The sequence below is a fragment of the Glycine soja genome, chromosome 17 (genome assembly GCF_004193775.1).
Source record: "Glycine soja cultivar W05 chromosome 17, ASM419377v2, whole genome shotgun sequence".
NCBI classification, from domain to species: domain Eukaryota; kingdom Viridiplantae; phylum Streptophyta; class Magnoliopsida; order Fabales; family Fabaceae; genus Glycine; species Glycine soja.
In genome coordinates, this window is record NC_041018.1 from 3,747,402 (window position 1) to 3,773,477 (window position 26,076).

A 26,076-nucleotide genomic window follows, 5' to 3' on the forward strand; every position below is an offset into this window, starting at 1 on the left:
GCATCCTTTCCTCCTATACTTTTACGGTTTTTTTTTTATATTATACAAAGATGCATTTATTTTTTCATTTATTAAAATATATATTTTATAGATTAATTTTATAAAATCTTAAATAAATAAAAAATTATGCCATACTAGCTATACTATATATGAAAAATCTAATTATATATTTGTATAAATATTATACTAATAGCATTAATTCTATATTAATAATTTTTTTCAAGTTTTCTTTATTTACTATTTTCTCTGTTTTATTAATATAAATTTGAATTTTTTCTTATTTAATAGTTTTATCAACTAATATTTTAAAAACCCATATTAAGTAACAACAATGTGCCATTTGATCTATATAAGAAAAAATATTAATTTATATTTGTATAAATATTAGATTAATAATATTAAATATTTTTTCTCAAATTTATTTGACTTATATATAAATATAGATATGTTTATCAACGAGTGATTGTTCTAAGTAACACTAAAATCAAGTCCTTTAAGTATGTATAGTAAAAAGTTTTTGTATCTTTAAGTAATTTAAAATTGGTCCGATCAAATAACATTGAACTCAAGTCCTTTAATCGTGTAATTTATTAAAAAAAAAATATGGCTTCCTACATTTTCTTCCTAGATACTTTTGTAATTAACACTTTCTTTATGAAGTATTAAGAAAAGCAATTAATAGAATGATATAATAGGATTAATTTGCTAGGAGTGACTAGAGAAGTATTTGGACTTGCTGGAGAGCAAATGCAGTATTTATATTGTGACTCATGATATGATTACTATGAATTAAATTAAAAGGTTCCTTGACCAAATTAACTAGTTTTCTGCTTCCTATGATGATGACCAAAAACCGTCTGCAACTGATTCTGAGCTTGCACATCTGGACACTGACATGAACCGTTTAATTTTATTTTTTTTATTGTTTAGCACTAAAACATATATTAGTGCCACTCTGTATGCTCTTGGCACCGTCCCAGAAACTATCGGTTTCTGACTCATGCATGTGTTTTCTTTGTTCTGGCATACTTCTTCACATTCTTCTCGCTATACGTTGTTGAGGATCTGAGTTGGCCACCCTTCATACGGTCTTCTTGAAACTGATGAGAGTAAATAGCCAAAGAGTTTTTAGGTGTCATAACTCATAAAACCCACTCACAAAACATGCATGTTGACACATGCTTTATGACCAATGGTCATACCTTTTCATTTGTTCCTACACACAAATTAAAGTAATTCCAAAGTGCCTATTTCCCTCAGTATTTATATCAGTTCTACGAACTAAGACACTAAAACAAAGTATTGGCATAAACTTAATTAGGATCATAGTGTTAATTTTGATGGATTTTGGGTCTTCTTTCTTCGTGACCCAAGAGAAGTTCAACCTGTTCCACAGAATGGACAGAGAACTCTACAAGATTCTTGTGGTGAGCCTTTTCCGCGATCCAGCAGAGTCCATGCAAGTCCATGCAATGTGGCTGTGGCTGGAGAGGGTGGGGTTTCGTAACGTGGTGAAGAGGGTATTGGCCTTGCCCAACATATTGATCAACGACGTTGCAGATGAAACAGTAATGTGCCTGAACTGCATCAACAGTAACAACAATAACTTAAAGATGTCATCTTTATTCTCTTCCGAGAGCAGCGAGATTCCCCTTCTCCAGAGCCTTGTGGATAAGGAAATCTCTCTCCAATTCGTGTATGAAAACCGAAGCAGCGCGCTTCAAGGAGTGGCCAAAGTGATGCAAGAGGTGTGTGTGAGGGCATTCACTGACATCATGCAGCAAGCCATGATAAGAAACTCAAACGACAGAGCAATAAGACAAAGTAGTTCATCAGAGAATAACAACCATAATCATGGGCCTGTGTGGTTTGGGTCAATTGGGCCAGCTAATTTGAGGGGTGAAGAAGTGCCAGCGGATGATAGGACTTTGTTCGTGACGTTCTCGAAGGGGTATCGCGTGGAAGAGTGGGAAGTGAGAGAGTTCTTTGCCATGGCGTATGGGGATTGCATGGAGGCATTGTTCATGCAGGAAGTGCAGCCGAATGAACAAGCACTCTTCGCTCGCATTGTTTTTCGTAATGTTTCCACCATTGACATGATACTCAGAGGAGCTAACAAAGCCAAATTCACCATCAATGGGAAGCATGTGTGGGCTCGAAAGTTTGTGCCTAAACGAAACGCCACAAGGAGTTTGCTTGCAACATCATTCAACAACTTTCCCGGGGAATCCTCCAGCTCTAGCTCTAGCTCTAGACCGTAGAGTAGACAACAAGTTGTTTTAATTACTTTTTATCAATTTGTGATGATTTGCATTTTATGATCCCATATGCCATATATGTCTGTTTGTTTAAGAAGTGTGTGTGGATTTCTATGTTGTTCGGATATGTTTTCATCAAATTTGTCTAAGCTTTTTGTCCAAGCTCTTGAAATATATGTATCTCCAGAGATTTTTAATGGCAAGAAACTCTCATGTTGTCCAAAGTTATACATTCAAATAGTGTGGAGTTGAGATTTTGAGAGAACTGAAAACAAAATACATATCTCAGGCATCTTATTCGTTTAGAGTAATAATACTTTTTATAAAAAAACTTTAAGAATACCTTTATGATTATAATGCTAATTTTGTCTCTTTATATCACAAGCATCTAATATATCTTATTACACTTTTTTTCTCTTTAACAACACTAAATTACTTATTGAGTTTCTTAAGTGAGTTTTTGGTGGATCCAATACATCACATCACACTTAAGAACTTTTACTATTTTTTTCCAACATAACGAGTTGCTTAAATTAGTCCAATTGAGAATATTTATTATCAAAAAATTGTTAACAAATGTTGCTTAAAAAAACAACTCTGCCAAAATAAACAACAACTGACTCACTTGTTCCAATTCTAAAACGAGTTAAGCACTGATGCTTAACTCTTTAACAAATTGAGATCAGGAATCCTATTGGAATTGCTCTAAAATATATTATGGGTGATAAAAGGTTGTTTATTTTAAATAATGGACACACTATAGAAGTTAATTAATTATATATTAATCATTTTAATATAATATTTGTGCTAATTAATTATATTATGATATCTATGAAAACATATGCTATTTGACTAATTAAAATATACTAATGATGTTATACTTTTTTTATTATTTTGAGTAACAGTACTCTTGACATTGAAATATACTTTTAACATTGATAAATATTTTAATTAGTTTTTAATTTTTTTATTAGTTAAAAAACTTGTTTAACTATTTCGTAAACAAATTTTTTAAAGTAATTTTTAATGTTTTTTAAGCTCTACTTGAAGTGACGTTTTTAGGAATGTCAGTTTTTAATTTTTTATTTTTTTATTGTATTTTTATCTTTAAAATATTTATTTAATTTTTTTTTTATTATTTTTAAATATATTATTTATGTTATTTTATATTTTTAATTACTTTAACAATTAATTTTATTGAATAAGTATGATTCAATAAGATAACTTGAGAGCTTTAAGCTAATTTTTCAATTTTTAACTAATTTTTCATCTTCATGCTAATAACAATAATATATAGTTTTATTAAATAGTCAACGCTAATAATATTAATAGGCAAGTTTTACTGAATCGCTACCTTCAATTTAATTGCAAATAGTTTCAGATGTGTATATATTTTCAATGTACAAAAATCCTAGTACTAATTAATGGCTTTTCTCTTTTCCCAACATTAAAAAAAATTAAGGGTAAATAATCATTTTGGTCCTTGAATGTGTAATGTGTTACAAATTTGTCTCTTAAAGATAAAATTTCAAATTTTAGTATCGGAAACTAAAAAAAATGCGACAAATCCAACCATAGATTAACTTTCGTCTGTTACCGTTGAAAGTACCTATGTGACACATTCAAGACGAACATGTGAGTGTTCTACACATCTCATGACAAAATGACTGTTTATCTTAAATATAGTTTAATCTTCATCTTGCTCATTTTAATTGCAAGCATAACATTATAACAAATACTTAAAAAAAATAAGAAAACAAACATAAAGTAAAACAAACACAATAATAAGCATGATATTGATTAATACACATAATTTGTATATTACTCTAAAATTTATAATGTGACGATAGCTAACCTAAAATATGAGATTCAAACAAAAATGTATAATCATTAAGTTAATCCTATTTTTTTAAAGTGTTTATTATAATGTTATATTTGTAATGATTAAAAGGAAAATGATAAAGATTAAATTATGTGATGAATAAATAGTTATTTTTATCCAGAATGTATAGAGGGCTCACAAATTCATTATTTAGTAATACTTTACGCCTTCGGAAAAAACTATGTAACAGACACTTTTGATTTTTTTATACTTCAACAAAATTCAATAATATTTAATTGAGATTTTTTATCACTAAAAACAAAGCATGAGGTATTCAAAATTATGCAGATTTGGATGAGTATTCTTTTGATTGATGAATTTTGTATAATTTCTTAGTTGTATCTATTAATATCACATCCACTACCTCACCTAAAACCATAAGATTTTTTTATTGTTCTATCCAATTTTTTTTTTTCCCATCACATTGTTTCTCTCTTCCTCGAAGGCACTTCTAAGTTGCTGTGAAAAGGGACTGCAATGCTTGTGCGAAATCTCAATTGCTTTAACAGAGCCCAAGATTCCCGCTTGCAACTTATGAATAAAACATGTGTCATTGTGAAATTTTAAATCTGATTCTGCTTCTCCCTTCCCCGTAATTGCACTACAATCTCATAAAATTATGCCCACCACCTGCTTGTGACAATTCTGCAACCACAGTAATCTTCCACAAACACAATATTCCCATAATAAATCATCCTCTATCATAACCATTGACCCCAACCATGTTAGTCAGACATGTTAAACACCAAGACTCCATCAAACAAAAAATATATTATCGTTATTGAACTTCAACCTTCAACAATAGAGTATTACAATACTGAATCAAATTGGTAGACACAATTTTGAATCGGTCCTGAATCAAATTATTGTTAGGACCCACTTCCTATCATACATATTTATTGTTATAATGTTTGATAATTCATGGAGTAATTTAAGATCTTATAAATCTAAAAAGTTTTTTCAAATTTTATAAATCTATTAAAATCTAGATTGTAAAATTTTAATCATGAAAGTTTTTTTTAAAAAAATTTAGAAATTATTACATTCTTATAAAATCTTTTAAAATCCACAAAATTTTTTTATATATAAAAAATATTTTAAAATCCTAATTAAATACACCCTAAGTATGAAAAAAATAAAGGTTAAGTGAACATTTACTTTTAAACAAATTTATCAAAAAAAAAACTGAAAAAATACTTCTTCTGTGCTTTTGCACCTTAAAAAGCTTCTCAACAAGTGAATGTATTTCTTAGTCCATTAAAATTTGAAGGATTAAAAAAATAAAATTTTTTATTTAAGAGGAGCAATTAAAAAGAGTATTTCCAAATTTAGATGAGTAAAAAGTACATATTTTTATTTGAGGAATAAAAAAAAAGACCTCCTAATTTAAATTCAGTATTGTTAACAAAAAATAAGGATGGAGATTAGGGTGAGTGATGCGAAACTCGCTAAAACAGAAACAAATCCAATTACGAAGAAGAAGAAGAAGAAGGGGTTTGAGCCTGAAAGAACATAACAGTGGGACTGTGGGAGTTGGGGACTCGTTTGCCAAGTTGCTTCTCTTCTATCTCCGTGCTTCTGGATGATCAAAATTACAGCATTATTATTATTATTGAAGTGATTTTTGCAGGTTTGCCCAAAAATGGAATCGGTGCCAAACCCAAACAACGGGGAGGAACCCACTTCGTGGGATGAGCTATACAACATCAATTTGATGCCTTCAGAGTTATTTCTCAAGTTCCGAAAAGAACTTCAGGGCATTCGAGTTGGTCTCAATATGGAGGTTCTTTTCTATTCTACTTCATCGCTAGCTACTAACTCTTTCTATTGGACCCATTCAAATTTAACCTTTTTTTCCTCTTTTATTAATATTCTCGCATCTAAGTTAAGGTTTCTATAATAACTTGCTTGAAATTGGTAAGCAATTAGCTAGATACATGCTGTCAAGTAATTATTATTTTTTTTTATCATGAAGGATAGTTTGAACTGAAAAACCTACTGGTGGTTATATGCTAAGGGCTAATAAAGCAAAGCTTAGGGGGAATTTGTCCTTTTAAACCACAGGGAGACAGACTCTAATTTATTCTTATTTGTGTGTATTTTGTTAGTGTAACAGTTAGTTGTTTTGCATATGAAGATATCAGGTAGGAGATCCATATTTGTTACTCTTGTCTCTTTCCTCAGAATCAATGTACTGAGAATTACCTTGTATAAGAATACCACACTTCAATTCATGCACTCTGACAACTTAAGACTTATAAGTTTGTAAAGTGGTTTGAAAACCAGCTAATTATTTCCTTTATTGGTTCATCAATATCATGCATGGTACGGGATTTAGATTATTCTTTGTTCCCTAATTTGACCAATGTTTACTATTGTTTTTAATCCTGGCAACATGGTTAAACCCATCTGTTGTGAGCATACAAGAAGTGCCTAACAGAACTCTAGAATTTGTAGTATTGATGCTCTATGAAATTTAACTATTAGAATACATATGATGACTACTGAGGTTAATGTTGTGGAGTTTTTGTTTACTAGTCAATCATTTACATGTGATGACTACTTATTCAGGTCATCCTTTTTTTTGGTGCAGTTCTATAATGCCCCAGTCAATGAATATCAAGCAAAGCTTGTATTGAAGCCTTTAACACCTGAATGGAAGTGGAAGATAATCTATGAGCCCCTTCATCAAGATGTTCGTGTTCTTTCAAAAAAGATCCCCATCACTAAATTTCTTAATCTTCAGGTTGAGTGGTGTCTATTTTTCTTTTTCATGACATTGTTGTTATGTTTATTTTTATCATTGCTGAAAATGTTTGAAATAATATTAAATGTGTCATTTTTCATGTGCTTATATATATTGATTCCCGCATTTTTATTATTGATGTCATTATAAGTTTATTTCCCACTTTCTGTAAAATTTCATTTGAAATGATTCACACTGACATAAACAGTGCAGGTTGGTGTGGGACACAATTTTCAAATGCATGCTACTGGTTGGAAATGGAAGCTCACCACATGTTTGGGTGGAGATGGTATATCCCGGATCCGAAATAAGACATCAATTGGCTTGTTTCCCGGTTTTGATTTACGGTTTGGATGGAGAGCAGACTATGTTCTTCCTGAAATTACTGGGTAAGTTTTGTAATTTTTTTATTTAGTGAAAAAATAATTAGAATAATAGCTTTGAAACTAAAATACATTTATCAGTGTTTAGAAAGTATACTCTGATCAAATATTTTTGGATGAGCTATTCTATTATTTCTAATTTCTTATTCTGTTTTAGTTTTTATTTTTGTTCTGTTTCATGGATGACTGGTTATTTGAAATTTTAATCCATAACAGGGCACTGGGTACTGATGAGCCAATGTTCAACATGCACTCAGGACGGCTACAAGCATCACTAGATAGAGTTGAGGCCATCTTAACCCACACCGATGCTCCTTGATTTGGGTAAAGAAGATAATGTTCATGAGGTGTGACCCCATTCCCTTTTGAAAGAAGTTCCAAGTAGTGGTTGCGGACAGTAACATCAGCAAACAGAATACTGGAATAAATGTATGGTGAAAGATGAAAATATCATCCCTTATTTCAATTTTATTTATCTTAATAATTTATTAAGAAACATATATTAAGATCAGAAATATCTACAATGATGATTTATGTGCACTGGATTTTAGTCATTTTATGCATATTATGATGTGGACACTGAATCTAAAACTGTACTTGAGAAAAAAAAATACATATTGTTATTGAGAAGTAAACCTCTTTTCCAAGTTTCTGCAGATTATGCTTTTGCCACATTCTATTTGTTTTTCAGATTATTTTTGTAATGAAATTAGCACAGAACACTATTTTTGTAATGAAAAATTGCACTGGTTGTCTTGGTGACAGCAAAATTAAATAGCTTCATGATAAGCTCACTACTAGTTTTTGAGATTGATAGCTTTCCTAATCTGGGTATAGTTTCCGCAGGGAGTAAGTCAAATTTTGAAGTATGTCCTACCTGCCTGAAATGCATTGCCTCAGAAGTGGAGTCAAGATGATACCGCGAAAGTTATTCGAAAATTGTGGCATGACCCGCCAGTTAAAATTATGGAGCGCCTGATGTATTCAAAGGGCTATTTGTCTTGTGCATACATTATTTCAATAGTGTCGAGTTATTAACTTGTTTTGCCAGTGCAATAATTTATTAATTTGTACATGTGGCTGTAATTAGTTTTTTCAAATCCCGAATTGAGATGTTGCAAATTATTACCCAGATATCCCTGCTTTGCCGGGGGGTGGGGAATTTGAGAGCATAAATATAATACTCTATCGTGGTTTGCTTTTCCAACCTAAACCTGGTCAAACTAGGGACACAAGGATTAATCTCTTTTCTTTGTCAATGCTATAGGATGTTTGGTTTCACAGATGTGATTATCACATTTCGGATGTAAATTTTAGAAGCTAACAATTGTAACCTTTACATCCAAAACGTGACTTCTTCCTTGCTAATGAGTTGGAATCTCATAGTACGGTGGGTATTTTTTATGATGAACGTGTTTAGATTGACATTCTTAACGAACTGTGTTCTCGATTTTTCTTATCAAATCAAAGAAAAACATGGAAGTTATTCTCTGTATCCTTTAAGCCAAAAACACATGATATTATAATACTCGAGGACGTTAAGCCAAAAACACATGATATTGATCTCCTTAACCAGCTATGCATAGTGTTTTTGTTATTATGAATATTCCTTGGTCACATGAGACTATCAGTTTTACAAGTTGGTGGTAGGGTTACTTTTCATGAAATTGATCCGCGTCACGAGCTATGCTATGCGTAATATAAACGTTATTGTCACATTCATATGCGTATTAGACTACTAGCAGTTACTGTTAGCACATAGCTACAAGTATGATTCGTAATCATCAGGAGGCAGATGTAGTGCACAGTTCTACTTATTCTGCAGAGGGAATATTGTTGCACTCTCCAATGAGTAAAGAAAGTGGGTCCTCCCTTATGCTAGCCGTTATAGCCATTCTTAACGGCACCTTTCACCTCCCTATAAATAAATTCAAATAAAAAATCAAAGCAGAACAGAAACTACACACGGAAGAAATGGCTTCTTCAAAATCAAAGGTTAGAAGGGCATGTTCTTTCACCAACCTCCTCCTTAGCTGTTTGAATTTCTCACTCTTTATCCTCTCTGCTTCCTCATTTGCACCCACTATTCTCCTCAAGATGCCCCCAACTTCATTCGGCATGGCTCTCCTTATGGTCTCTGGCATCTCACTCCTCTCATCTTTTGTGGGCTTCTACTCCCAGCTCACACACTTCTGTTACCTCACTCACATTTCACTTCTACTAGCCTCATTAATAGGACAAGTGCTGACCATATTGGCCTTGTTCACAAAAGAGAAAGCAAGCATGTCCCTTCTGAAGTCACCAAGGGACCCCAAAGAAGCCAAACTTTTGGTGAGGCTGGAGTGTGGGGCATTGATGGCAATGTTCATGCTGCAGTGTGTGGTGCTGATGCTGGGTTGTGCAGTGCATAGTTTCTGGGTGAAGGATTATGAGGAACTCGAAGCAGAGAAAGCCGCCTCTGCGAGGAAGAGGAGTAGGAGAATTGCGGAGGTGCAAGAGGAATCCATGGCTAATGCTAGCAAGATGGCAGAAATCAAAGCTAAAGAGTTGGATGAGAAAATGAAAAGCAAGTATGGGCAGTGGGTGAAGACTGATTTTGAACCTTGAGGTTTTTCAACATTTTGTTGTGTCTTCTTCTACCTTGTACCAGTGCAGATAATTTGCATCATTGTTTTTTATTGTTCCTCTTCCTTCTTCTGTAGCCTATTGTTGGTGTTGGTTGTTTGGGGTCACTGTGTGTGGCCATTGAATTTGAATGTTGTGACTTGTGAGCATTCAAGGTGATGTGAATCTTACGAGGCGGATCGCTTGATACAGGCTGTAGAGTTTTTGGTTGACGCCACTTCCAGTGAAGGAAGATAAGTCATGGTAGACGCCACTTCCCGTGAAGGAAGATAAGTCTGGGTAGACGCCACTTCCGGTTAAGGAAGATAAGTCTGGGTAGACGCCACAAGGATTACCTTGATAAGTCTGATATTGGGTCAACAAGGAACCCAGAGAGAAACTCTCACCAAATTTTATCAAAATGCCAAAAGTTTTTTTTATTCAAAACAAAAAACAATACTTATAGTGTAGCTGAACAAAAAGATAAAAATAGACATGGGCCTTCTAAACAGTTTGGGCCAAAATTGCAATAAAAATAAATTATAACTAAAAACTTATTTAACTTGGGCCTTCAAATTAATCTGGGCCTTCAGCAACAATTAATAGTCTTGCTAGTGTCTCTGCCTCTGGGCTTTCATCCTTCTCCACTTGGGCATTCATCCTTCTCCACTCGGGGGCTTTATCCTTCTCCACTTGGGCCTTTGCCCTTCTCCACTTGGGCCTTTAGCCTGTATTTGGCCAATTTCAGGATTCTCATCATTCCCTCCTTCTTGGAAAACATTTGTCCTCAAATGTCCAGGATCATCACCGGGTTCAAGTACCACTTCCTTCCTTTTCTTGTTGGCTTGCTTGGCATAGCTTTCATTCTTCTTTGCAATTTGCACCTTCACTTGGTCATACAATCTTTTCACATACTCAACTTTGTCATGTGCATCCTTACGTTGAGTCTCTTGGGGATTGCTTTTGTAAGTTGGCCTGTTAGGCAATGAAGCTCCGGGGAGGAGATCAACTTGATGTTCTATGCCTCTTGAAGGTGGCAGTCCATGAGAAATCTCCTTAGGAAAGACATTTTTAAATTCCTGCAATAATGGTTGAACACTAGGAGAAATAGAAATAGTAAACTCATTAGAATTATCAGTAGAAATTTTACTGTCTTTGCAATACTGTAGATTGAGTGGTTCATGAGCAGGTAACACTTTCCTCACTTCACTCGCCTCTGCAAAATAATTAAATTTTCTCTCATGTGTATCACTCTTTTCCTCGGGTGTATCACTCTTCTTTTTCATATTCCTTTGTGGTGCCTCACTATTTTATTTCTCTTCTTCTCTCTTTTCTCCCATTCTGATTTGGTCATCACACACTTCTCTAGGGGATAGAGGTTTAAGAGTAAATGAGGAAGATTTGGCTATTCGTCTGTAGGGCTTTTCTTTGTTACGGTTCAACAAACGTTGCATTTGTGTAGTCCACGCGTCCAGAAATAAGCGTTGAGATTCGTCCAGTTGATGATATACACCACCATTGTCACCAGCTCTTGCCATGATTAAGGAACAAAGAATTTTGCAGTAAATTAAAAAAAATTCAGGACCTCACCACACTCTACTCACGTGTTTCTCTCTTTAATGGTAGTTCACTCGTGTTTGATGCTCTCAATATAGGCTTTTGTGTGATGTTTTCACTCTTGCCTTTTACCACTCACTCCCTCTTAAGTTCCTGGATGGATCGAATTAGACACACAAGGTAATATAAAATAAAAGGAAAGACAATATAATTATCAGAGTAACAGATTTGATTTGGGATAACAACTTGGACTTGATTTGGATAGCAGATTGGATTTGATTTGGATAACAGATTAGATTTGGATAACAAATCTGATTTGGATAAAAAAATTGATTTGATTTGATTTGGATAATAGATCAGATTTGGATAACAAATTAGATTTAATTTGGATAACAGATATGATAACAAATAAGATAACAGATAGGATAACAGATAAGATAACAGATATGACAAGTAAACTTCAAATGCTCATAACTTTTGCTACGGTTGTCCGTTTGAGGCCCACTATATATCAAAACGCTCAGAATTCAGAGGAGAATCTAGATAAGGGAATTTGGTACACGATTTTCTGCCAAAAAAAAGCCTCTAACTGCCTCAATTTCGTGTTGAAAGATCAAACACCCACTTTCTCTTTTTTCTCTTTCTTCTTTTCTTCTCTTTTTTTTTTCAAAATTTCTGCAACTTTTTTTTTTACTTGAAACAGAACCCAAACAATTTTTTTTTTTTATGACACAAAGTCTGAAAGACACTAGAAACAAGAACAACAACAAGAACACAAACGTGACAAGAACAAGAACGAAACAAAGACACAAACAAGAACGCAACAAGACGCAAACAAGAAAACAAATAACAGAACAAAGACAAAACACGAACCTGGACAAATTACAAAGAAAAATAATAGGATAAGATAGAACCTGTATCAAGAGCCGAAGCTCTGATACCAGATGATGTGAACCTGAGTAGGAGTGGATCGTTTGATACAGTCTACGAAGGTTTGGATGACGCCACTTCCAGTGAAGGAAGATAAGTCATGGTAGACGCCACTTCCAGTGAAGGAAGATAAGTCTGGGTAGACGCCACTTCCGGTTAAGGAAGATAAGTCTGGGTAGACGCCACAAGGATTACCTTGATAAGTCTGATAATTGGTTCAACAAGGAACCCAGAGAGAAACTCTCACCAAATTTTATCAAAATGCCAAAAGTTTTTTTTATTCAAAACAAAAACCAATACTTATAGTGTAGCTGAACAAAAAGATAAAAATAGACATGGGCCTTCTAAACAGTTTGGGCCAAAATTGCAATAAAAATAAATTATAACTAAAAACTTATTTAACTTGGGCCTTCAAATTAATCTGGGCCTTCAGCAACAATTAATAGTCTTGCTAGTGTCTCTGCCTCTGGGCTTTCATCCTTCTCCACTTGGGCATTCATCCTTCTCCACTCGGGGGCTTTATCCTTCTCCACTTGGGCCTTTGCCCTTCTCCACTTGAGCCTTTAGCCTATATTTAGCCAATTTCAGGATTCTCATCACAAGGTACAAGTTATCTGGGAATTTCTGTTGTTTACTGAAAATCCATCGTGTTATTGAATAACAATATGCACGCCCATTTTGCCATATTTTTTACTGAATGCAGTGAGTAAATAGATCTTCCCTAACTAAATACAATAACACAGTCCGAAACACACTTTTTCTAACACTCTAACACACATTTTGAATTCGTGTTTGGGTAGCTTTTGTAAAATTGATTTTGAATCAAGTGATTTTATAAATTTGATTTTAAATAAATAGATTATAGCGCGTATATAATGATTATTAATGAGTGATTAATTTGAATGTTACACATTTAATATTTTTAAATAAGACATCAAATTCAAGTCTTGTACTTTTTCTTAAACAATATACCAAAAAATATCGAATTCGAATATTTTGTAAGAAAATAGATATTAGATTTTCATATAAGTTATTCTCTATCCATTATTTGTTTTCCTCATTTCAGTCTCCGTGTCTCTACTTTTAATTTTTTAGGCTGCAGAAGCAAGCTAAGCAAGAGTGAATCTAATTTATAGGAGGAATATTAGTAACGTATTTTTAATACACTTTTTTTTACCATTTATTTATTTGAAATAAAAATTTGTATAGGTTACCCTTCTTATTTAATAAATTTCCATTCTAATAATTTTTAATTAATAAAAAACGTGTTAAAAAAAGGTTCTTAAGATATTGTTGTCAAATTATCATCTTCAATAGAATTGCTGATCTTCATCTAAGGATTTCAATTTTACTCAACAATGCTCAAATTTCCTTTCAAAATGATATGAAATTCAGTCCAAACTCAATGCCGTCACCCACCAATTCCAACCACAAATATCCTTTTTGTCTGTACATTCTTCAATGATTTTAACGAACTATTCATCGACATGAAACAAAAACAATTAGGGGCACACTATAAATTATTCTGCTCAATAAAATGGAAAATAAAGGCACATTGTAACATAAAGACAAATGTCGTAGAATAAAATTTTATATGGTATTAATTTCATAATAATTTTAATAAAGTTTTTAAATATTATATTTCTGATATTTACATTTATTCAATTCTCATCATTTAATAAAAAATTTAGTTTCTGATATTTTAAAAAAAATCCTAATTTCAATCAGAAATAAAAATGAATTTAGAGCTGAATTTTCTTTTATTAGAAAATTGTTTACGGCGAGAAGCAAAGCAATTATTGGGATTCCATTGTAAAGTAATTACTAATTAGATAACAAAATCCTTCACAAGAATAGGTTCATTTAGGGCGGGAAAACGTGATTAGGTTTTAGTTAGTTATAAGTTTCAACACGTGCTTTTTGATTCTTCTGTGAAATTGAAAGATCATTGTGTTCTTCACTAGAAAGAAAGAATCATCGTCATCATGCCTTCCATTTCTTCCACAATTCACGCGCCACAATTCCATAGTTCATTCTTCCGCCCCTATCCCAAATGCTTGGCCATGTAAGTTTCTTTTTCTTGCGTCCTCCAAACTGTTTCAATATTGCTTGAATGTATGATCTTACTTGTTAGCTTCTTTCTGTTGTGTTGTGCCAGGACCATCGACACTGACTTCTTGAACACGAAGAAGAAACAAGTTTCGTTCCAACTTTCGAGTTTGATCACACCACCTGTCTCCACTGTGAGGTTCTGCGATCTCAACTTTGGCCGCTTGCAACCTTCCGATGAAGAATTGGGTCCTCACAAAAGATTTGAGTTTGGCAACTTCGTTGCACGAGAAGCCCTGCTTGAGGAAGAGTATTGGGTAAGTTTCCTTTCTTTTCTTCCAAGTTTTAATTATGTATATAAGTATACATTATGGTATTTTCCCGCTATTTCTACGTTTACGCATTTGTTTTTATTGATATTGTGCAGTCTGCAGCGTGCCTAAGGGCAGAAGAGTGGGCAAATCGAACAGATAAACTGTATGGCACAGTACATTAGCTTATTTCCTTTTTTCTTTAATAGAGATTATTATTTAAAATAATTTGATTCATTATAGTGATAAAGATTCAAGAAAATGAGATGGTTTAATGGTTTGTTGTGATTGGATCAACCGATCGTGTCATTTTTATTATTAAAATAATAATCACAATATATGAAAAGTTGGGCGCCACTAATTCTCATTATGTTTTATCCAGATATGTTGTTGATCGGCAGAGGAATTTTGCTGAACAGGTAGGAGTTGATGCTAATTCCTTTGTGGTACAGTGTCCTTTAATGAAAATCATAACAAGAATTTTCTATCACGTAGGAATTTAATGCGATAAAAAAGCGGTGCAAGGAGCTACAAGACGGTCACAGTAGCACATGCATCATCACGGTAAAAACATTCTTCTTAGATTCAGATATATAATATAATTCATTTCAAAGCTTTGATTATTTGATAAAACATCTCTTTAGTTACTTTCCCCTCATGGTGTCAAATTTATCAGGTTAGGAAGCCACAAAAGAATGTAAAACTCCCAATAATAGAAAGTGTTGTAGGAACTCTTGATTTGAATATCATATATTTGCGGCGAGGGGAGACCTTTCCTGGGGTATGCTATATATATCACATTGTTTTTCTTCCTCTTTGATGGTTTTAATGCTTTTCTAACTAACAATTTCTGGACGAACTCGTGGATTCTCCTCCTTTTTGTAAGATCGACCGAACAGCATCAAGCAGATATGGTTATATTGCAAACTTGTGTGTTGCCAAATCACTTTATCGCAAGGGTGTTGCAAGCAAAATGTTGTATTTTGCTGTGGAGTCTGCAAAATCTACTGGTAATGTGAGAGTAACATTTACAACTAATGTCTGATATTAGATAACATGTTAAAATAAGAAGGCCGAAAGCTTACCATATATTCTGAATTCATTGAGCAGGTGTGTCACGTGTGTATGCGCATGTGGACAGAAACAATAAACCTGCCCAAATATTATACCAAAACTTAGGGTTTGAGGTAATGCAACTGTTAATTCCTCTTAATTTCCTGTTCTCTATAATGGATTATAGTTATTCATGAAATGCATAATAATTCTCACATTTTCTTCGCTCTTGTTACTTTTTTCAGATAATTGACACTGCAAACCCCCTGTTGTTGAAAAATCAAACATCCTTGCTTTTCTTACAGATGTAGAGCTAGCACAAAAGATATTGTTGTGCTTCGATAGAATAGTTTCTGAACAGTCCTGAATTCCAAATTCCTTTACTTCTAGGAGATTTTCACAATTTTATATTTTGTTACACACTTGCATGTATTCATCACAGTTTCAACAATTGATTTTTCAATCAACAATCATAAATCTGTAGTTTACCGTGTGACATACATCTGTATACAAGATTCAAATTGGTATTATAGACTATGCAAATACATGTTCATGTCCTTGTTATACCGATGTTCCATATTTCTGTTCCCCATTTCCTTTTTCAAAGAAATATTGTCCTTTTTCCACCATTTGTCTCTCTTTTTAACGTTTAAGTAACCAATTGGTTTTAATTAACTGTGATGGAAAAACCATGAACTGAAACCATATACTATTATTTCAAATCATCCTTAGTCACAAACACTAGAGATAAAAAAAAAAAGACGGCTAATTTTATAAATCAGGCATTAAAACTAAAAAGTAGCTTCTTAGCATGAACCTGGGTTAATTAATGAAAAGAAATGCGAGACTCGAAATCATTCGGTGTTTACTTCTCTACAGCCTCTCACTAGTTTTTGACTACGGATTTCAGTCACGGGCTCACACAAATTGACTGAATCTTTTGTTGAACAATGTGGCGAACGAATCGTATAACTCTTAATCGGCTTTCACGTTCAACTGCAAACTATACAATGAACCCTTGATTTTGCAAAATTATTTTGAATTAAAACAAATTTGATTTAAAGTTTTGAATCTCAATTCAATACCAAAAATACAAATCCACAAAAAGTTGCATATTATAACTAAATCTAATACGTTTTCAAAAAAAAAAAAGTTTGATTCAAATTCAAGGTACACCATAGACTTCCAATTTTTTTTGCAAAGTCCTGATTGCTTTCAATTATATGATTAAAATGTTCCAAATAGTATTCAGAAACAAAGTTAAAATAATGAGAGGAAATTTCCAAATGACCGCACAATTTTGAACTTGCACAGAAATATGAATTTTTCTTTTTAATCTCTATTCCATAGAACAATTCACTGTAGACAGACTGAGTTGAAGTTTTCTTCCTTCTTTCAGGAAGAAACTTTATTATATGCCTCAATCAGCTTACGAATTTGCATATGCTATACATATCCACTGTACATAATGAATATGAATACTCTAATAAAAGAAAATAGTCTGTGTTTGGCTTTGAATGCTTTGCAACAACAATGGCATCACTAAAACAAAAGGTAAAACGGGCAACACAGCGGTTTCCTTACCTCTTCAGTTAGCATCATGTTAGCAGAAAGTTATGTCTGCTTTTACTACATAAGTAATGCCATTGCCATCCATATGTTTCATTATTAATCTTATTTATACCAAATCTACTGAAACTGGTGAATAACGCAAGGGACCTTGATAGGGTTCAGGCACTTTGACATTTTGCAATAAAGGGGACATCTTCAATCCAAGGATCTGAATCTCTGGGTTTGAGTGCCCGTTCAGAAAAACATCTGTCACCTACAAAAATATGTAACCTTTTAAATCTTTACCTACAAAATCATCTAATCAGATCATTTTATACATTTTTCCATGACCAAGATTCTTCATAGTTTAAATGATAGATACTTACCAGTGAGCATCCAAAAAGTTTAAGCAACCTCAGTGAGAAGCAGCTATCTACAATGAAACCCAACTCGTTGTCTGTCAAATTCCGGCACCAAGATAGATCTAGGGTATGCAAATTTTTTGCATGCCTCGCAAGTGATATGGTTGTGTGGTGGCCAACCTGGATTAAACCAAATGTGTCATCCAGTCAGAAAATGAAATATTATGAATAAGATTTCGTTGGTCATCACAACCCAAAAGTTAACTGAAAACCAAATAGAATAAAGATTAAGAACGACCTCAATTAGTTAAGTAATATTCAAGGGTCAGTTGAATTGACAATGTCTTCCTTCAGTTGGCCAATTGGGGGCAGAGCTTAGTTTCATATTATTCCATAACAGAACCAAGCAAATAACATAGAGTATCACTTCACATCAAAGAACTTTCATATTTTGTTTATAATTATCATATAAGCTTTACTTTGTTATTTATGAATTTAGTTTTTGCAGAAAATAAATTGCAGCATACAATGCATGTTGAAATCTCTGTTTGAGTAAAATTATAGAGAAGCAGATTCACTTTGAACACAATCTACTAATTTTTTTAGACTAAAATGATACTAATTAATTAATCCTTTTATGAGCACAGAGAAGACTTTCCAGCATGTCACTGTTCTAATGCGTTGAAAGTGAACGATGCTTACACAGACATACAAGCCAATGGAGAGCAAGTCCGCAAGGAAGTATAGCAACATACCTTCTTAATATTGTTAAGTGAAAGTTCTTTCAAGGACTCTCCAGTAATCTCCAAGAATGCAGCAATTGCTTCATCACTGTAGTGGAGAAAAGGTTGTGTTAGATTTACCCAATGATGAGAATTCATAAGAGGTCAAGAATAATCACCATTCCAGGACACACCAATTGTATCATGCATAAATGGTAATAATAAGAGATAAACAGAAGGATGTCCACAAATCCCCGAATATAAAGGACATATTTGACTATTGATAGTCCAAGACTTCATTCAAGAAAGGAATGTGTCAATCAGAAGAAACACTCCTGACATTCCGAAAGCTACAAAATCAATACCAATTCATGCAATACCCTAAAACTGGTTATGGTGAAATGTGATCCCCTATCCCTAGCTACAGAATCTGATGCATCTTAAGGAAGACAGGGACAACAGAAATCTAACTCAGAGTCTTGGAAGCCATCAGAGCAATGTTCAAAAAGGACTGGAAATTAATTATTAACCATTCCTACAGAGAATTCATATTGTTGCAAAAAACAAAGATAACCATCTTATATAAAAGCTATAAACTCTTGTACGCGAGTCATCTCTTGCAAAGATCAGACAGATTACGGAAAAGTGTCTACAAAAAGCAATATGCAAATGTATGATGAGACAGCGGAAATAGCAGAAAACAAGAAAACACCTGAATAGATTGCGGCAGAGCTTCAATGTACGAAGTGCTTGACAACTATTTGTAAGATATCCTAAGGATAAATCTGTCAATTTGTCCAAGTTCATAAGATCAAGTGCACACAACCCAGGACAGTGTTCAGCAATGACTTTTATCGATGCATCAGTCAATTTTCTGCACGTTAAGAAAACATAAATCAACAAGCTGAAGTGAAAAATAATTTTTAGCAATGAAAGATAATGAGGGATTCAGAGTTTCAGATTTCCTGCCAAATATCATTCCAAGTTAGGAAGAATTAACAAAGTTACAAATAATGGTTATGTCATTCTCAAAGAGTGATTAACAGTCAACCAAAGTTAGAAATAATGATTAATCCATGCTCAAAGAGTGGTCAATGGTTAACAAAACATTAATTGGATCAACCATACAGTTATTTGAGGAAAGCATCAGTTCTCAGGAAAATTACAGACATGAACAGTTCCCAGAGTAATTACTGTACTTACCTACAGTCTTTGAAAATAAGCTCCTTCATGTTGTGACCACATGCAATGATGTAATTCTTGATAAATTCATCGGAGACAGTTTGAATGCCAGCCAATGACAACACCTCTAAATGTTCAAGTTTCTTCAGTCCTGGCACAATTTGTGCAGCATCAATCATTAGGCAATCATCTAGATACAACTCTTTCAAAAGGGATCCCAATGAATCAGCCAAAATATTAATACTGGCAGATGAGAGAAGGGAGCACTGGCTTAGGTTAATGGATCTCAGTGCTGGTGCAGAAGAAACTAGCACATGCAACCCCTTATCTGACAGGCGGCACGCACCACTGAGGGACAGGGTAATTAACTTTGGCAACCACCTTGGTGACTGTCTCAAAGTACCAAGTAATGCATAATCAGGTATACACCTTCCACACTGGTCAAGCTGCAGCACCTACTTCACAAGTAAACACATAACCTGAAGTCAGATTGACAAGATTTTTTAAAATAAAACCCGAAAGAAGTTAGCTATTCATAAACAAAAACATAAACTGCCCTGCACTGTGATGCTCAATGGAATTCAACATTCAACAACAAAATATAAATCTGTCATGTCATAGTAATAGAAGTATCATTTGTCGTGTATGAAACACTAAACAGGTACCAAATTGATTTGACAACAAACACACCTCCAATCTTGTAGTGTCACACGTTTGAAAAGATTTGGCAAACTGTTCCTCCGTCAACCAAGAACAGTCTTTTATCCGAATCTCAGTGGGAGAGCCACTGAGAAGAAGCTCAAGAAATCGACTATTCATCTTTCTCGAGTCACAGAGCAGCTTGGAAAGCTTGCGTCTCAGCTCATCTGGTACACCCTCAAGCGAAACCATTGCATCAGCATTATTCGCAAGAATTTCAAGGCACAGTTCTTGAAGAGAAGGCACCAGAAAAAACCTCTTCTCCCCCCCTTGTGGATTCCTCTTGGGAACCCAGGCATCACACACCTTCTTCTTCATAGCTCGATCCTTGATCGCCTTCATGGCAATCGAAAATGGAGTTTCGGAATCGTCAATGTTTCCTTGAGGATTAAGATACAATGATGTCCCTTCATCTCCAACCTCCGAGTCGTCGAACCGAGCATAGTGAGTGGCGTTTCTCTTCGCTATCACTCGGAAACGTTCCATGTTCCTATTCCTTCTGTAAAAACTCATTGGTACATAGTGTAAATCATGATTCTCATTCTTAGGTTCCATGTCGTCGTCGTCAAAGTCGTCGGCGTTATCGTGAGAATTCAGCGCTAAACCTAATTCAGCTTCACGGAGAGCCTTAGATATAAAATCAATTTCAAACACTGGCCGTTTCCCTTGCTGATCTTCTCCTCCTCCTCCTCCGTGATTGTGATCAGCGATGGGTCCTCCAGGATCCTGGGAGAGAGGAGGAGGAGGAGAAGGGTTTTGAATTTCAAAGGTGGCGTGGTGTTGATCATCAGAGCCGTGGGTGGCGGCATTGCTAATCCTGCCGCGCTTGATGGATATGGCAGTGTCGAAATAATCAACGGAGGGGACATCAATTCCTCTCTTGAGAGTGGTGTTGGCGTTGGATCCGTAGTGAGGGAGAGAGGGCGAGGGTTGTTCGAAAAAACTGTCGATGAGGGCGTCAATGTCGGAATCGGAATCGGAATCGAAATTGGGAGGATGGGAGGGTGGGGAATTGAGATTTGGAATTGGATTAGTGGTGGCCATGATTGGATAGAAGAAGGTTGTTGTTGGAGGTGATCGATGGGGTTAGGGGTTAGGTGTTAGGGTAATTTTGTTGTGTTTGGTTGGTGGGCACGCGAGAGTGAAGAAGAGAAAGAGAGGGGTGGGGAATATAAAGGCTTGCTTGGTGGGCCTTAGCATCAATCAACTTGTGCTTATTGTGTGTGAGAGAATTCAGAAACAGATTTGGGAAACAAACAAACAGAGAATAGAAACTTCTCCCGTACACCTTCCCTGTGCTCTGCTTTTTTGTTTTTTCTTTCCACTTTCACACCACGCCTTCATCATTTCCAGACTACAGCCTTTGATATAATCTCAAGTCAAATTAATCCCCATGTTTCCTAGTTTCCTTATGCCATTATGTCTTCTTCTTCTTTTTTCTTACTTTCTACGATTTCCCTATACAACTCTTCCAAATTAAAAACAACAACTATTTATTTCAGTTTCGTAGAGCATAAACATTGACAACCACGTTTGTTTAAGGTATGATTTTAATTTAAATAAATAAACAAATATATAAATGTACATATTTATTTAATAAATCAGTAGTCCAAATCATATTAAATTCAATTTCATTCAACAATATTAACGCATAATCATTCAACTCAATGTGTAAATGAATTTTAATGAATGTGTTCTAGGTATTGATTCAAAGAATATTTAATATTATTGTTTATAATATTCATGAGACAAAAATATTCAATGATTATTTTAACAATTAAAGGTGTTTAATACAATACATGAAAAAGTATTTAATAGTTATTACTTTTCAACAATAAATTAAAAAAATTAAATCCATTGAACATTTTTTAATTAATATTCTCTAAACATTCTATTAAAAATATCAGTCAACATAATAATACATTCAACAACAAAAAGTCAACACAACAATATCCGAATATGAGTCTAATGTTTATATTTGATAATTACTTAAATACCATATATGTCCTTTTATCTCAATTTGAATTTTCAAACCTATTTTCATTTAATTATTTGTTATAAATTAGAATTTACAATATGAAAAGTTTTATTCATATCCTATGGATACTCACAATCGATAGGATGAGTACTTGCTTGGTAAGAATGGATTCAAAGCCGGGTATTTACTAGAAAAAACTTGGTAGGAATAGGTTTGTATATTTAGACTGTGTTTGATAAATTATCATAATAATTTATAAGTTATTTTGACTACTTATAAGTTGGTTTAACCAAAATAGATTTGCTTAATATATGAATTTATTTTTATAATTCTGTTGGAAAAACAAAAGTACACTGGAGTTTTGGGTTGGCTGTCACGTAATTTAATTTAATATTCTATCAAATAGGATTTGGAGGAGTTGGCTTGTAATTCTTATCTGGTTTGAGACACTTCTTGTGTTAATAGCCAATCTTATTAATAAAATTTAATTTTACCTTTTAAATAAACATACAATATTTGTTTTGGGAGACAAAATCATTGCTTATGATATATTTAAAAAATAAATTATATTATAAATAGAAAAAACTAATGAATTGAAATGTAAAAATAATATATTAAAATAAAATTATAAACATCTAAGTAAATTATATACTCCTTTCGAATTGAAATATATATATATATATATATATGTAATGGACTGTAAATTTTAAGTGATTTTATTTTATTGAATGATATTATCTCGGAAGTATTTTTTATTAATTAGAGTTTATTTTATTTTTTGTTGAAAACAATTAAATTTTTATTTCCAACAATTTTTTTCATATGCAATTAAATGTTGTGTGATGTTCATATGAACGAAACGAAGAATATCGATCACGATGAACAATGTTCATCATTTCATGTTTTTTTAGAACAATTCCGAGGTTCTACATTAATTAGAACAGTTTAGAACAATTATGAGATTCTGCATAAATTCTTCAAATTTTCTTAATCATGGTTCAATTTTTTTTAAAACAGACTTAAATATAGTTCAGTTGATATGCTAAATTGTTAGCCTGTTAGAATAATTTTATTTCATTTATTTTCATCTATTTAATTATATTTTGAATCCATGATCTTTATTTTATCCATTTATCATTAAATCAATCTTATAACCTCTATCAATAAAGTTAAGTTTGTTAGAAGATAAGAAAATTTAGTTACTCATAGGCTAGCTAGGACATTTATTTCGTATGTTGGTCCTTGTTTCTTTGATCAAGTTTCCTTGTATTGTTTAATAGATCATGAATGAAATACAATAAATCTATTATTTTTAAAAAACGTGACTCATACTAAACTGGGACTAAGAACTTACAGTAATTTGTATAAAAATATATGTTTAACTTCCTTTATCATTCTTATGCCGCAAAATGGTACTACTATTAACGAAAAGACTTTTATGTATATTACTGAGTGTGCGAATTAACTTGTATGTGTTGATTGTTTTAATTTAATTAATAATTTTGAATTTGAGTTTTAAGTATATAATTATGTTATCATACCTTTCTTTCTATAAAAAATATACTTCAATGTTAAATATTTTAATTTTAATTACTTAAAAATTAAAACATTTATAATTGTATTTTATTTTTAATCGAATGAATAGTATTTATTAAATATTGCATTTTCCCCTTATTCAATATTTTAATATATTATAAAAATTTGAAAAAAAAAACATATTGAGTGTTGTCGAGTTTTCTGAAACCATTAATTATAAAATATTCACGACCTAAATTAAAATTTGTATTAAAACATTGTATATTATATAATTATATTATTTACAAACTAATAAGAATCCCATTTTTTTATATATATAACTCTTGAGAATACAATATATAATTAAGGATTTACTATTTTTCTCTAAATTTTTAAGATTTTTATCTTTAAGAACATATTATAGGAGAAAAATATATTTTATATGAAAGTGAAAAGATTAAAATTAAACCGTATTTTCTTTAATTCGTATAATCAAATTAAATTTTAATTCTTCATGTATAATTTATATAATTCAGATTTAATCATCATACTCTCATATAAAATATTTTATCTCAAAATATGTCCTGTTTTATGTTTAATCTATAATTTAAATTTTGGTCCGTCAAAGCCATTGAATTTCTTCCATTGCTACTTCTAGGGCCCATTTATTTGTGGTTAGTAAAAAAACAAACATGTTTAATAAATAAGCAGTTTTTACGTGTTTTTAAATATATTTTTTTTTTTACTTTTTTCTTCTAAAAACCAAATTTTATCTACTGTTAGTTTAAAACCACTTTTTATAAGTTTAAACAGGGCTGACCTTAAGATATGTTTATTTTAATTTTACAAAAGTTGTAAATTATAATATAAAATTATGTGTTAAAATGCATAAAATAAAATAAATTATTACTTTAAAAGTTATAAATATCATGTGTGTATTTCAATACAAATTCAACAAATAAAATGAGATAAAAGTAAAAATAAGACTTTTGATCCTTTGATAATTTTTCCCCCTCAAAAAATCCTTTTTTTTTACCTACAATTCAAACATGCTTTTAATCTTTCCAAAGTGTTTGGTCGGAAAAGACTTTGATATGACATTTTTTATTTATCGTATGTGAATTGAGATAAACTAATGTTGTTTATTAAGAAGGTTTGAAAAAAATTTGTCAACTTTATTTATCAAATAGGCTTAGGAATAAGTCGACTCATTCTGTTTTGACCTATCCTTTTTATGAGTGGGTTGGTGGGTTGACGAGTTGATCTATCATTTTTTTTTAAATATATTGAAGCATATGTATAATATTAATATTTCTCGACAAATACAAAAATACTTGTTTTTATCAACAAAAACAATAATATTATTAAAAATGATTTTTGGCACAATGAGTGAAGTTGAAAATTAAAATCACGAAAAATAGTTGACTACATATCATTATCTCAACCCTTGCGCATTCCAATCAAGAACAAACAATAATTCCCTTTGTATAAAAGTAATTCTTATAACTCATTTGTAGGAGGAATTGATATAAGTTACTCCATGTAATCTTCATATTCACTCATATGTGTTTGGGCTATGTGGTTAAGAGTCGTTTGTGGATTCATCGAAGTTAATGCATTGTTAAATATGCATGCTTTCATTATGGTAGGGGCATGAATTGTAGGATACAATATAGCTTTTACATATAAACACTATAGTATTTTTTTGGTGATTTTGTTATTTAAAAAAATAAATAAAAGCAAGGTATATATACATAATTAAAAAAAAAAAACCAGACTAATGGACCAATCCGCCCCCAACTCGCTTCGCTAGGTTGACAGGCTAAACAGATTAGGCCGAAGCGGATTGATGTCTCCACCCCACCCGGCCAAATTTATGTGGGGCTCACATTACTATCCTAAATGGGTTTGGTAAGTATATACCTAATATTTTATTGCCATCAATATAAAAGTGTTACGGTGGATTCAATATGCTACTAGTATTTTATTACAAGTAAATATAAAGTCACATATGCTATTCCAATATTAAAAGCACATAATGTTATGTATATCCTTTTATAGTTTTAACTATTTAAATAAGATATAATATATATTCATTATTCTTTTTTTAGAATAGTTAGATATTTTTTCCTAAATTACTCTCTCAAGTGTATGCAAAATTCATTTTCGAATCTGGATCATTACACATTACACTCTTTTGTGGTGCGTTCATCTTGAAAGGAAAGAAAAAAATATATACCGGAAAAAATAAAAAATAAAATCAAAGAAGCACAAAATAACTATACAAATTGGGT

At 32.5% G+C, this 26,076-nt stretch overlaps 5 protein-coding genes across 11 annotated transcripts; 4 read left to right on the top strand and 1 right to left on the bottom strand.

The window, feature by feature from the left end:
• Window positions 1-1,234: 1,234 nt before the first annotated feature.
• LOC114391950 lies at window positions 1,235-2,488 on the top strand. The gene has a single exon (XM_028352973.1). The coding sequence runs from the start codon at window positions 1,341-1,343 to the stop codon at window positions 2,259-2,261; it is 921 nt and encodes a 306-aa protein (XP_028208774.1). The 5' UTR covers window positions 1,235-1,340; the 3' UTR covers window positions 2,262-2,488.
• A 3,061-nt stretch (window positions 2,489-5,549) lies between these two features.
• Window positions 5,550-8,637, top strand: LOC114392545. 7 transcript variants are annotated; one of them, XR_003662338.1, is made up of 6 exons: window positions 5,551-5,692; window positions 5,771-5,923; window positions 6,734-6,886; window positions 7,100-7,275; window positions 7,486-7,698; window positions 8,116-8,637. XR_003662338.1 is itself a non-coding variant. In XM_028353717.1 (5 exons), exons 1-4 carry the CDS (start codon window positions 5,783-5,785, stop codon window positions 7,586-7,588), a joined length of 573 nt encoding a protein of 190 aa, XP_028209518.1. In that variant the 5' UTR covers window positions 5,551-5,782; the 3' UTR covers window positions 7,589-7,616; window positions 8,116-8,637. The 7 variants fall into 7 exon arrangements, 1 of the variants encoding a protein (XP_028209518.1); XR_003662340.1 differs by having other exon boundaries at window positions 5,550-5,923; window positions 7,095-7,275; window positions 8,107-8,637; XR_003662341.1 differs by having other exon boundaries at window positions 5,550-5,923; window positions 7,095-7,275.
• Window positions 8,638-9,207: 570 nt separating this feature from the next.
• Window positions 9,208-13,053, top strand: LOC114393015. Its single transcript, XM_028354274.1, has 2 exons — window positions 9,208-10,049; window positions 12,964-13,053. Exon 1 carries the CDS (start codon window positions 9,244-9,246, stop codon window positions 9,874-9,876), a length of 633 nt encoding a protein of 210 aa, XP_028210075.1. The 5' UTR covers window positions 9,208-9,243; the 3' UTR covers window positions 9,877-10,049; window positions 12,964-13,053.
• Window positions 13,054-14,210: 1,157 nt separating this feature from the next.
• On the top strand, window positions 14,211-16,357 carry LOC114391989. The gene is made up of 9 exons (XM_028353022.1): window positions 14,211-14,425; window positions 14,519-14,726; window positions 14,837-14,886; window positions 15,103-15,139; window positions 15,216-15,284; window positions 15,397-15,501; window positions 15,607-15,730; window positions 15,831-15,907; window positions 16,019-16,357. The coding sequence occupies exons 1-9, from the start codon at window positions 14,346-14,348 to the stop codon at window positions 16,082-16,084; spliced, it is 816 nt and encodes a 271-aa protein (XP_028208823.1). The 5' UTR covers window positions 14,211-14,345; the 3' UTR covers window positions 16,085-16,357.
• A 722-nt stretch (window positions 16,358-17,079) lies between these two features.
• On the bottom strand, window positions 17,080-21,609 carry LOC114393777 (F-box/LRR-repeat protein 3-like). The gene is made up of 6 exons (XM_028355217.1): window positions 20,281-21,609; window positions 19,612-20,045; window positions 19,121-19,282; window positions 18,442-18,517; window positions 17,711-17,866; window positions 17,080-17,598 (listed from the first exon to the last, which is right to left on the bottom strand). Exons 1-6 carry the CDS (start codon window positions 21,331-21,333, stop codon window positions 17,452-17,454), a joined length of 2,028 nt encoding a protein of 675 aa, XP_028211018.1. The 5' UTR covers window positions 21,334-21,609; the 3' UTR covers window positions 17,080-17,451.
• Window positions 21,610-26,076: the final 4,467 nt, after the last annotated feature.

Bases quoted from the DNA above. Each gene is read 5' to 3' on its own strand.
- LOC114391950 (XM_028352973.1), top strand. From the start codon at position 1,341: ATGGATTTTGGGTCTTCTTTCTTCGTGACCCAAGAGAAGTTCAACCTG.
- LOC114392545 (XM_028353717.1), top strand. From the start codon at position 5,783: ATGGAATCGGTGCCAAACCCAAACAACGGGGAGGAACCCACTTCGTGG. The intron at 5,924-6,733 runs GTTCTTTTCTAT...TTTTTGGTGCAG, and splicing joins GAGTTGGTCTCAATATGGAG to TTCTATAATGCCCCAGTCAA. The intron at 7,276-7,485 runs GTAAGTTTTGTA...AATCCATAACAG, and splicing joins GTTCTTCCTGAAATTACTGG to GGCACTGGGTACTGATGAGC.
- LOC114391989 (XM_028353022.1), top strand. From the start codon at position 14,346: ATGCCTTCCATTTCTTCCACAATTCACGCGCCACAATTCCATAGTTCA. The intron at 14,426-14,518 runs GTAAGTTTCTTT...GTGTTGTGCCAG, and splicing joins TATCCCAAATGCTTGGCCAT to GACCATCGACACTGACTTCT. The intron at 15,731-15,830 runs GTAATGTGAGAG...TTCATTGAGCAG, and splicing joins GGAGTCTGCAAAATCTACTG to GTGTGTCACGTGTGTATGCG.
- LOC114393777 (XM_028355217.1), bottom strand. From the start codon at position 21,333: ATGGCCACCACTAATCCAATTCCAAATCTCAATTCCCCACCCTCCCAT. The intron at 20,046-20,280 runs GTGTGTTTGTTG...CTTGTGAAGTAG, and splicing joins GTGACACTACAAGATTGGAG to GTGCTGCAGCTTGACCAGTG. The intron at 18,518-19,120 runs GTGTTTTCTTGT...TCTCCACTACAG, and splicing joins CTCTGCCGCAATCTATTCAG to TGATGAAGCAATTGCTGCAT.
- LOC114393015 (XM_028354274.1), top strand. From the start codon at position 9,244: ATGGCTTCTTCAAAATCAAAGGTTAGAAGGGCATGTTCTTTCACCAAC.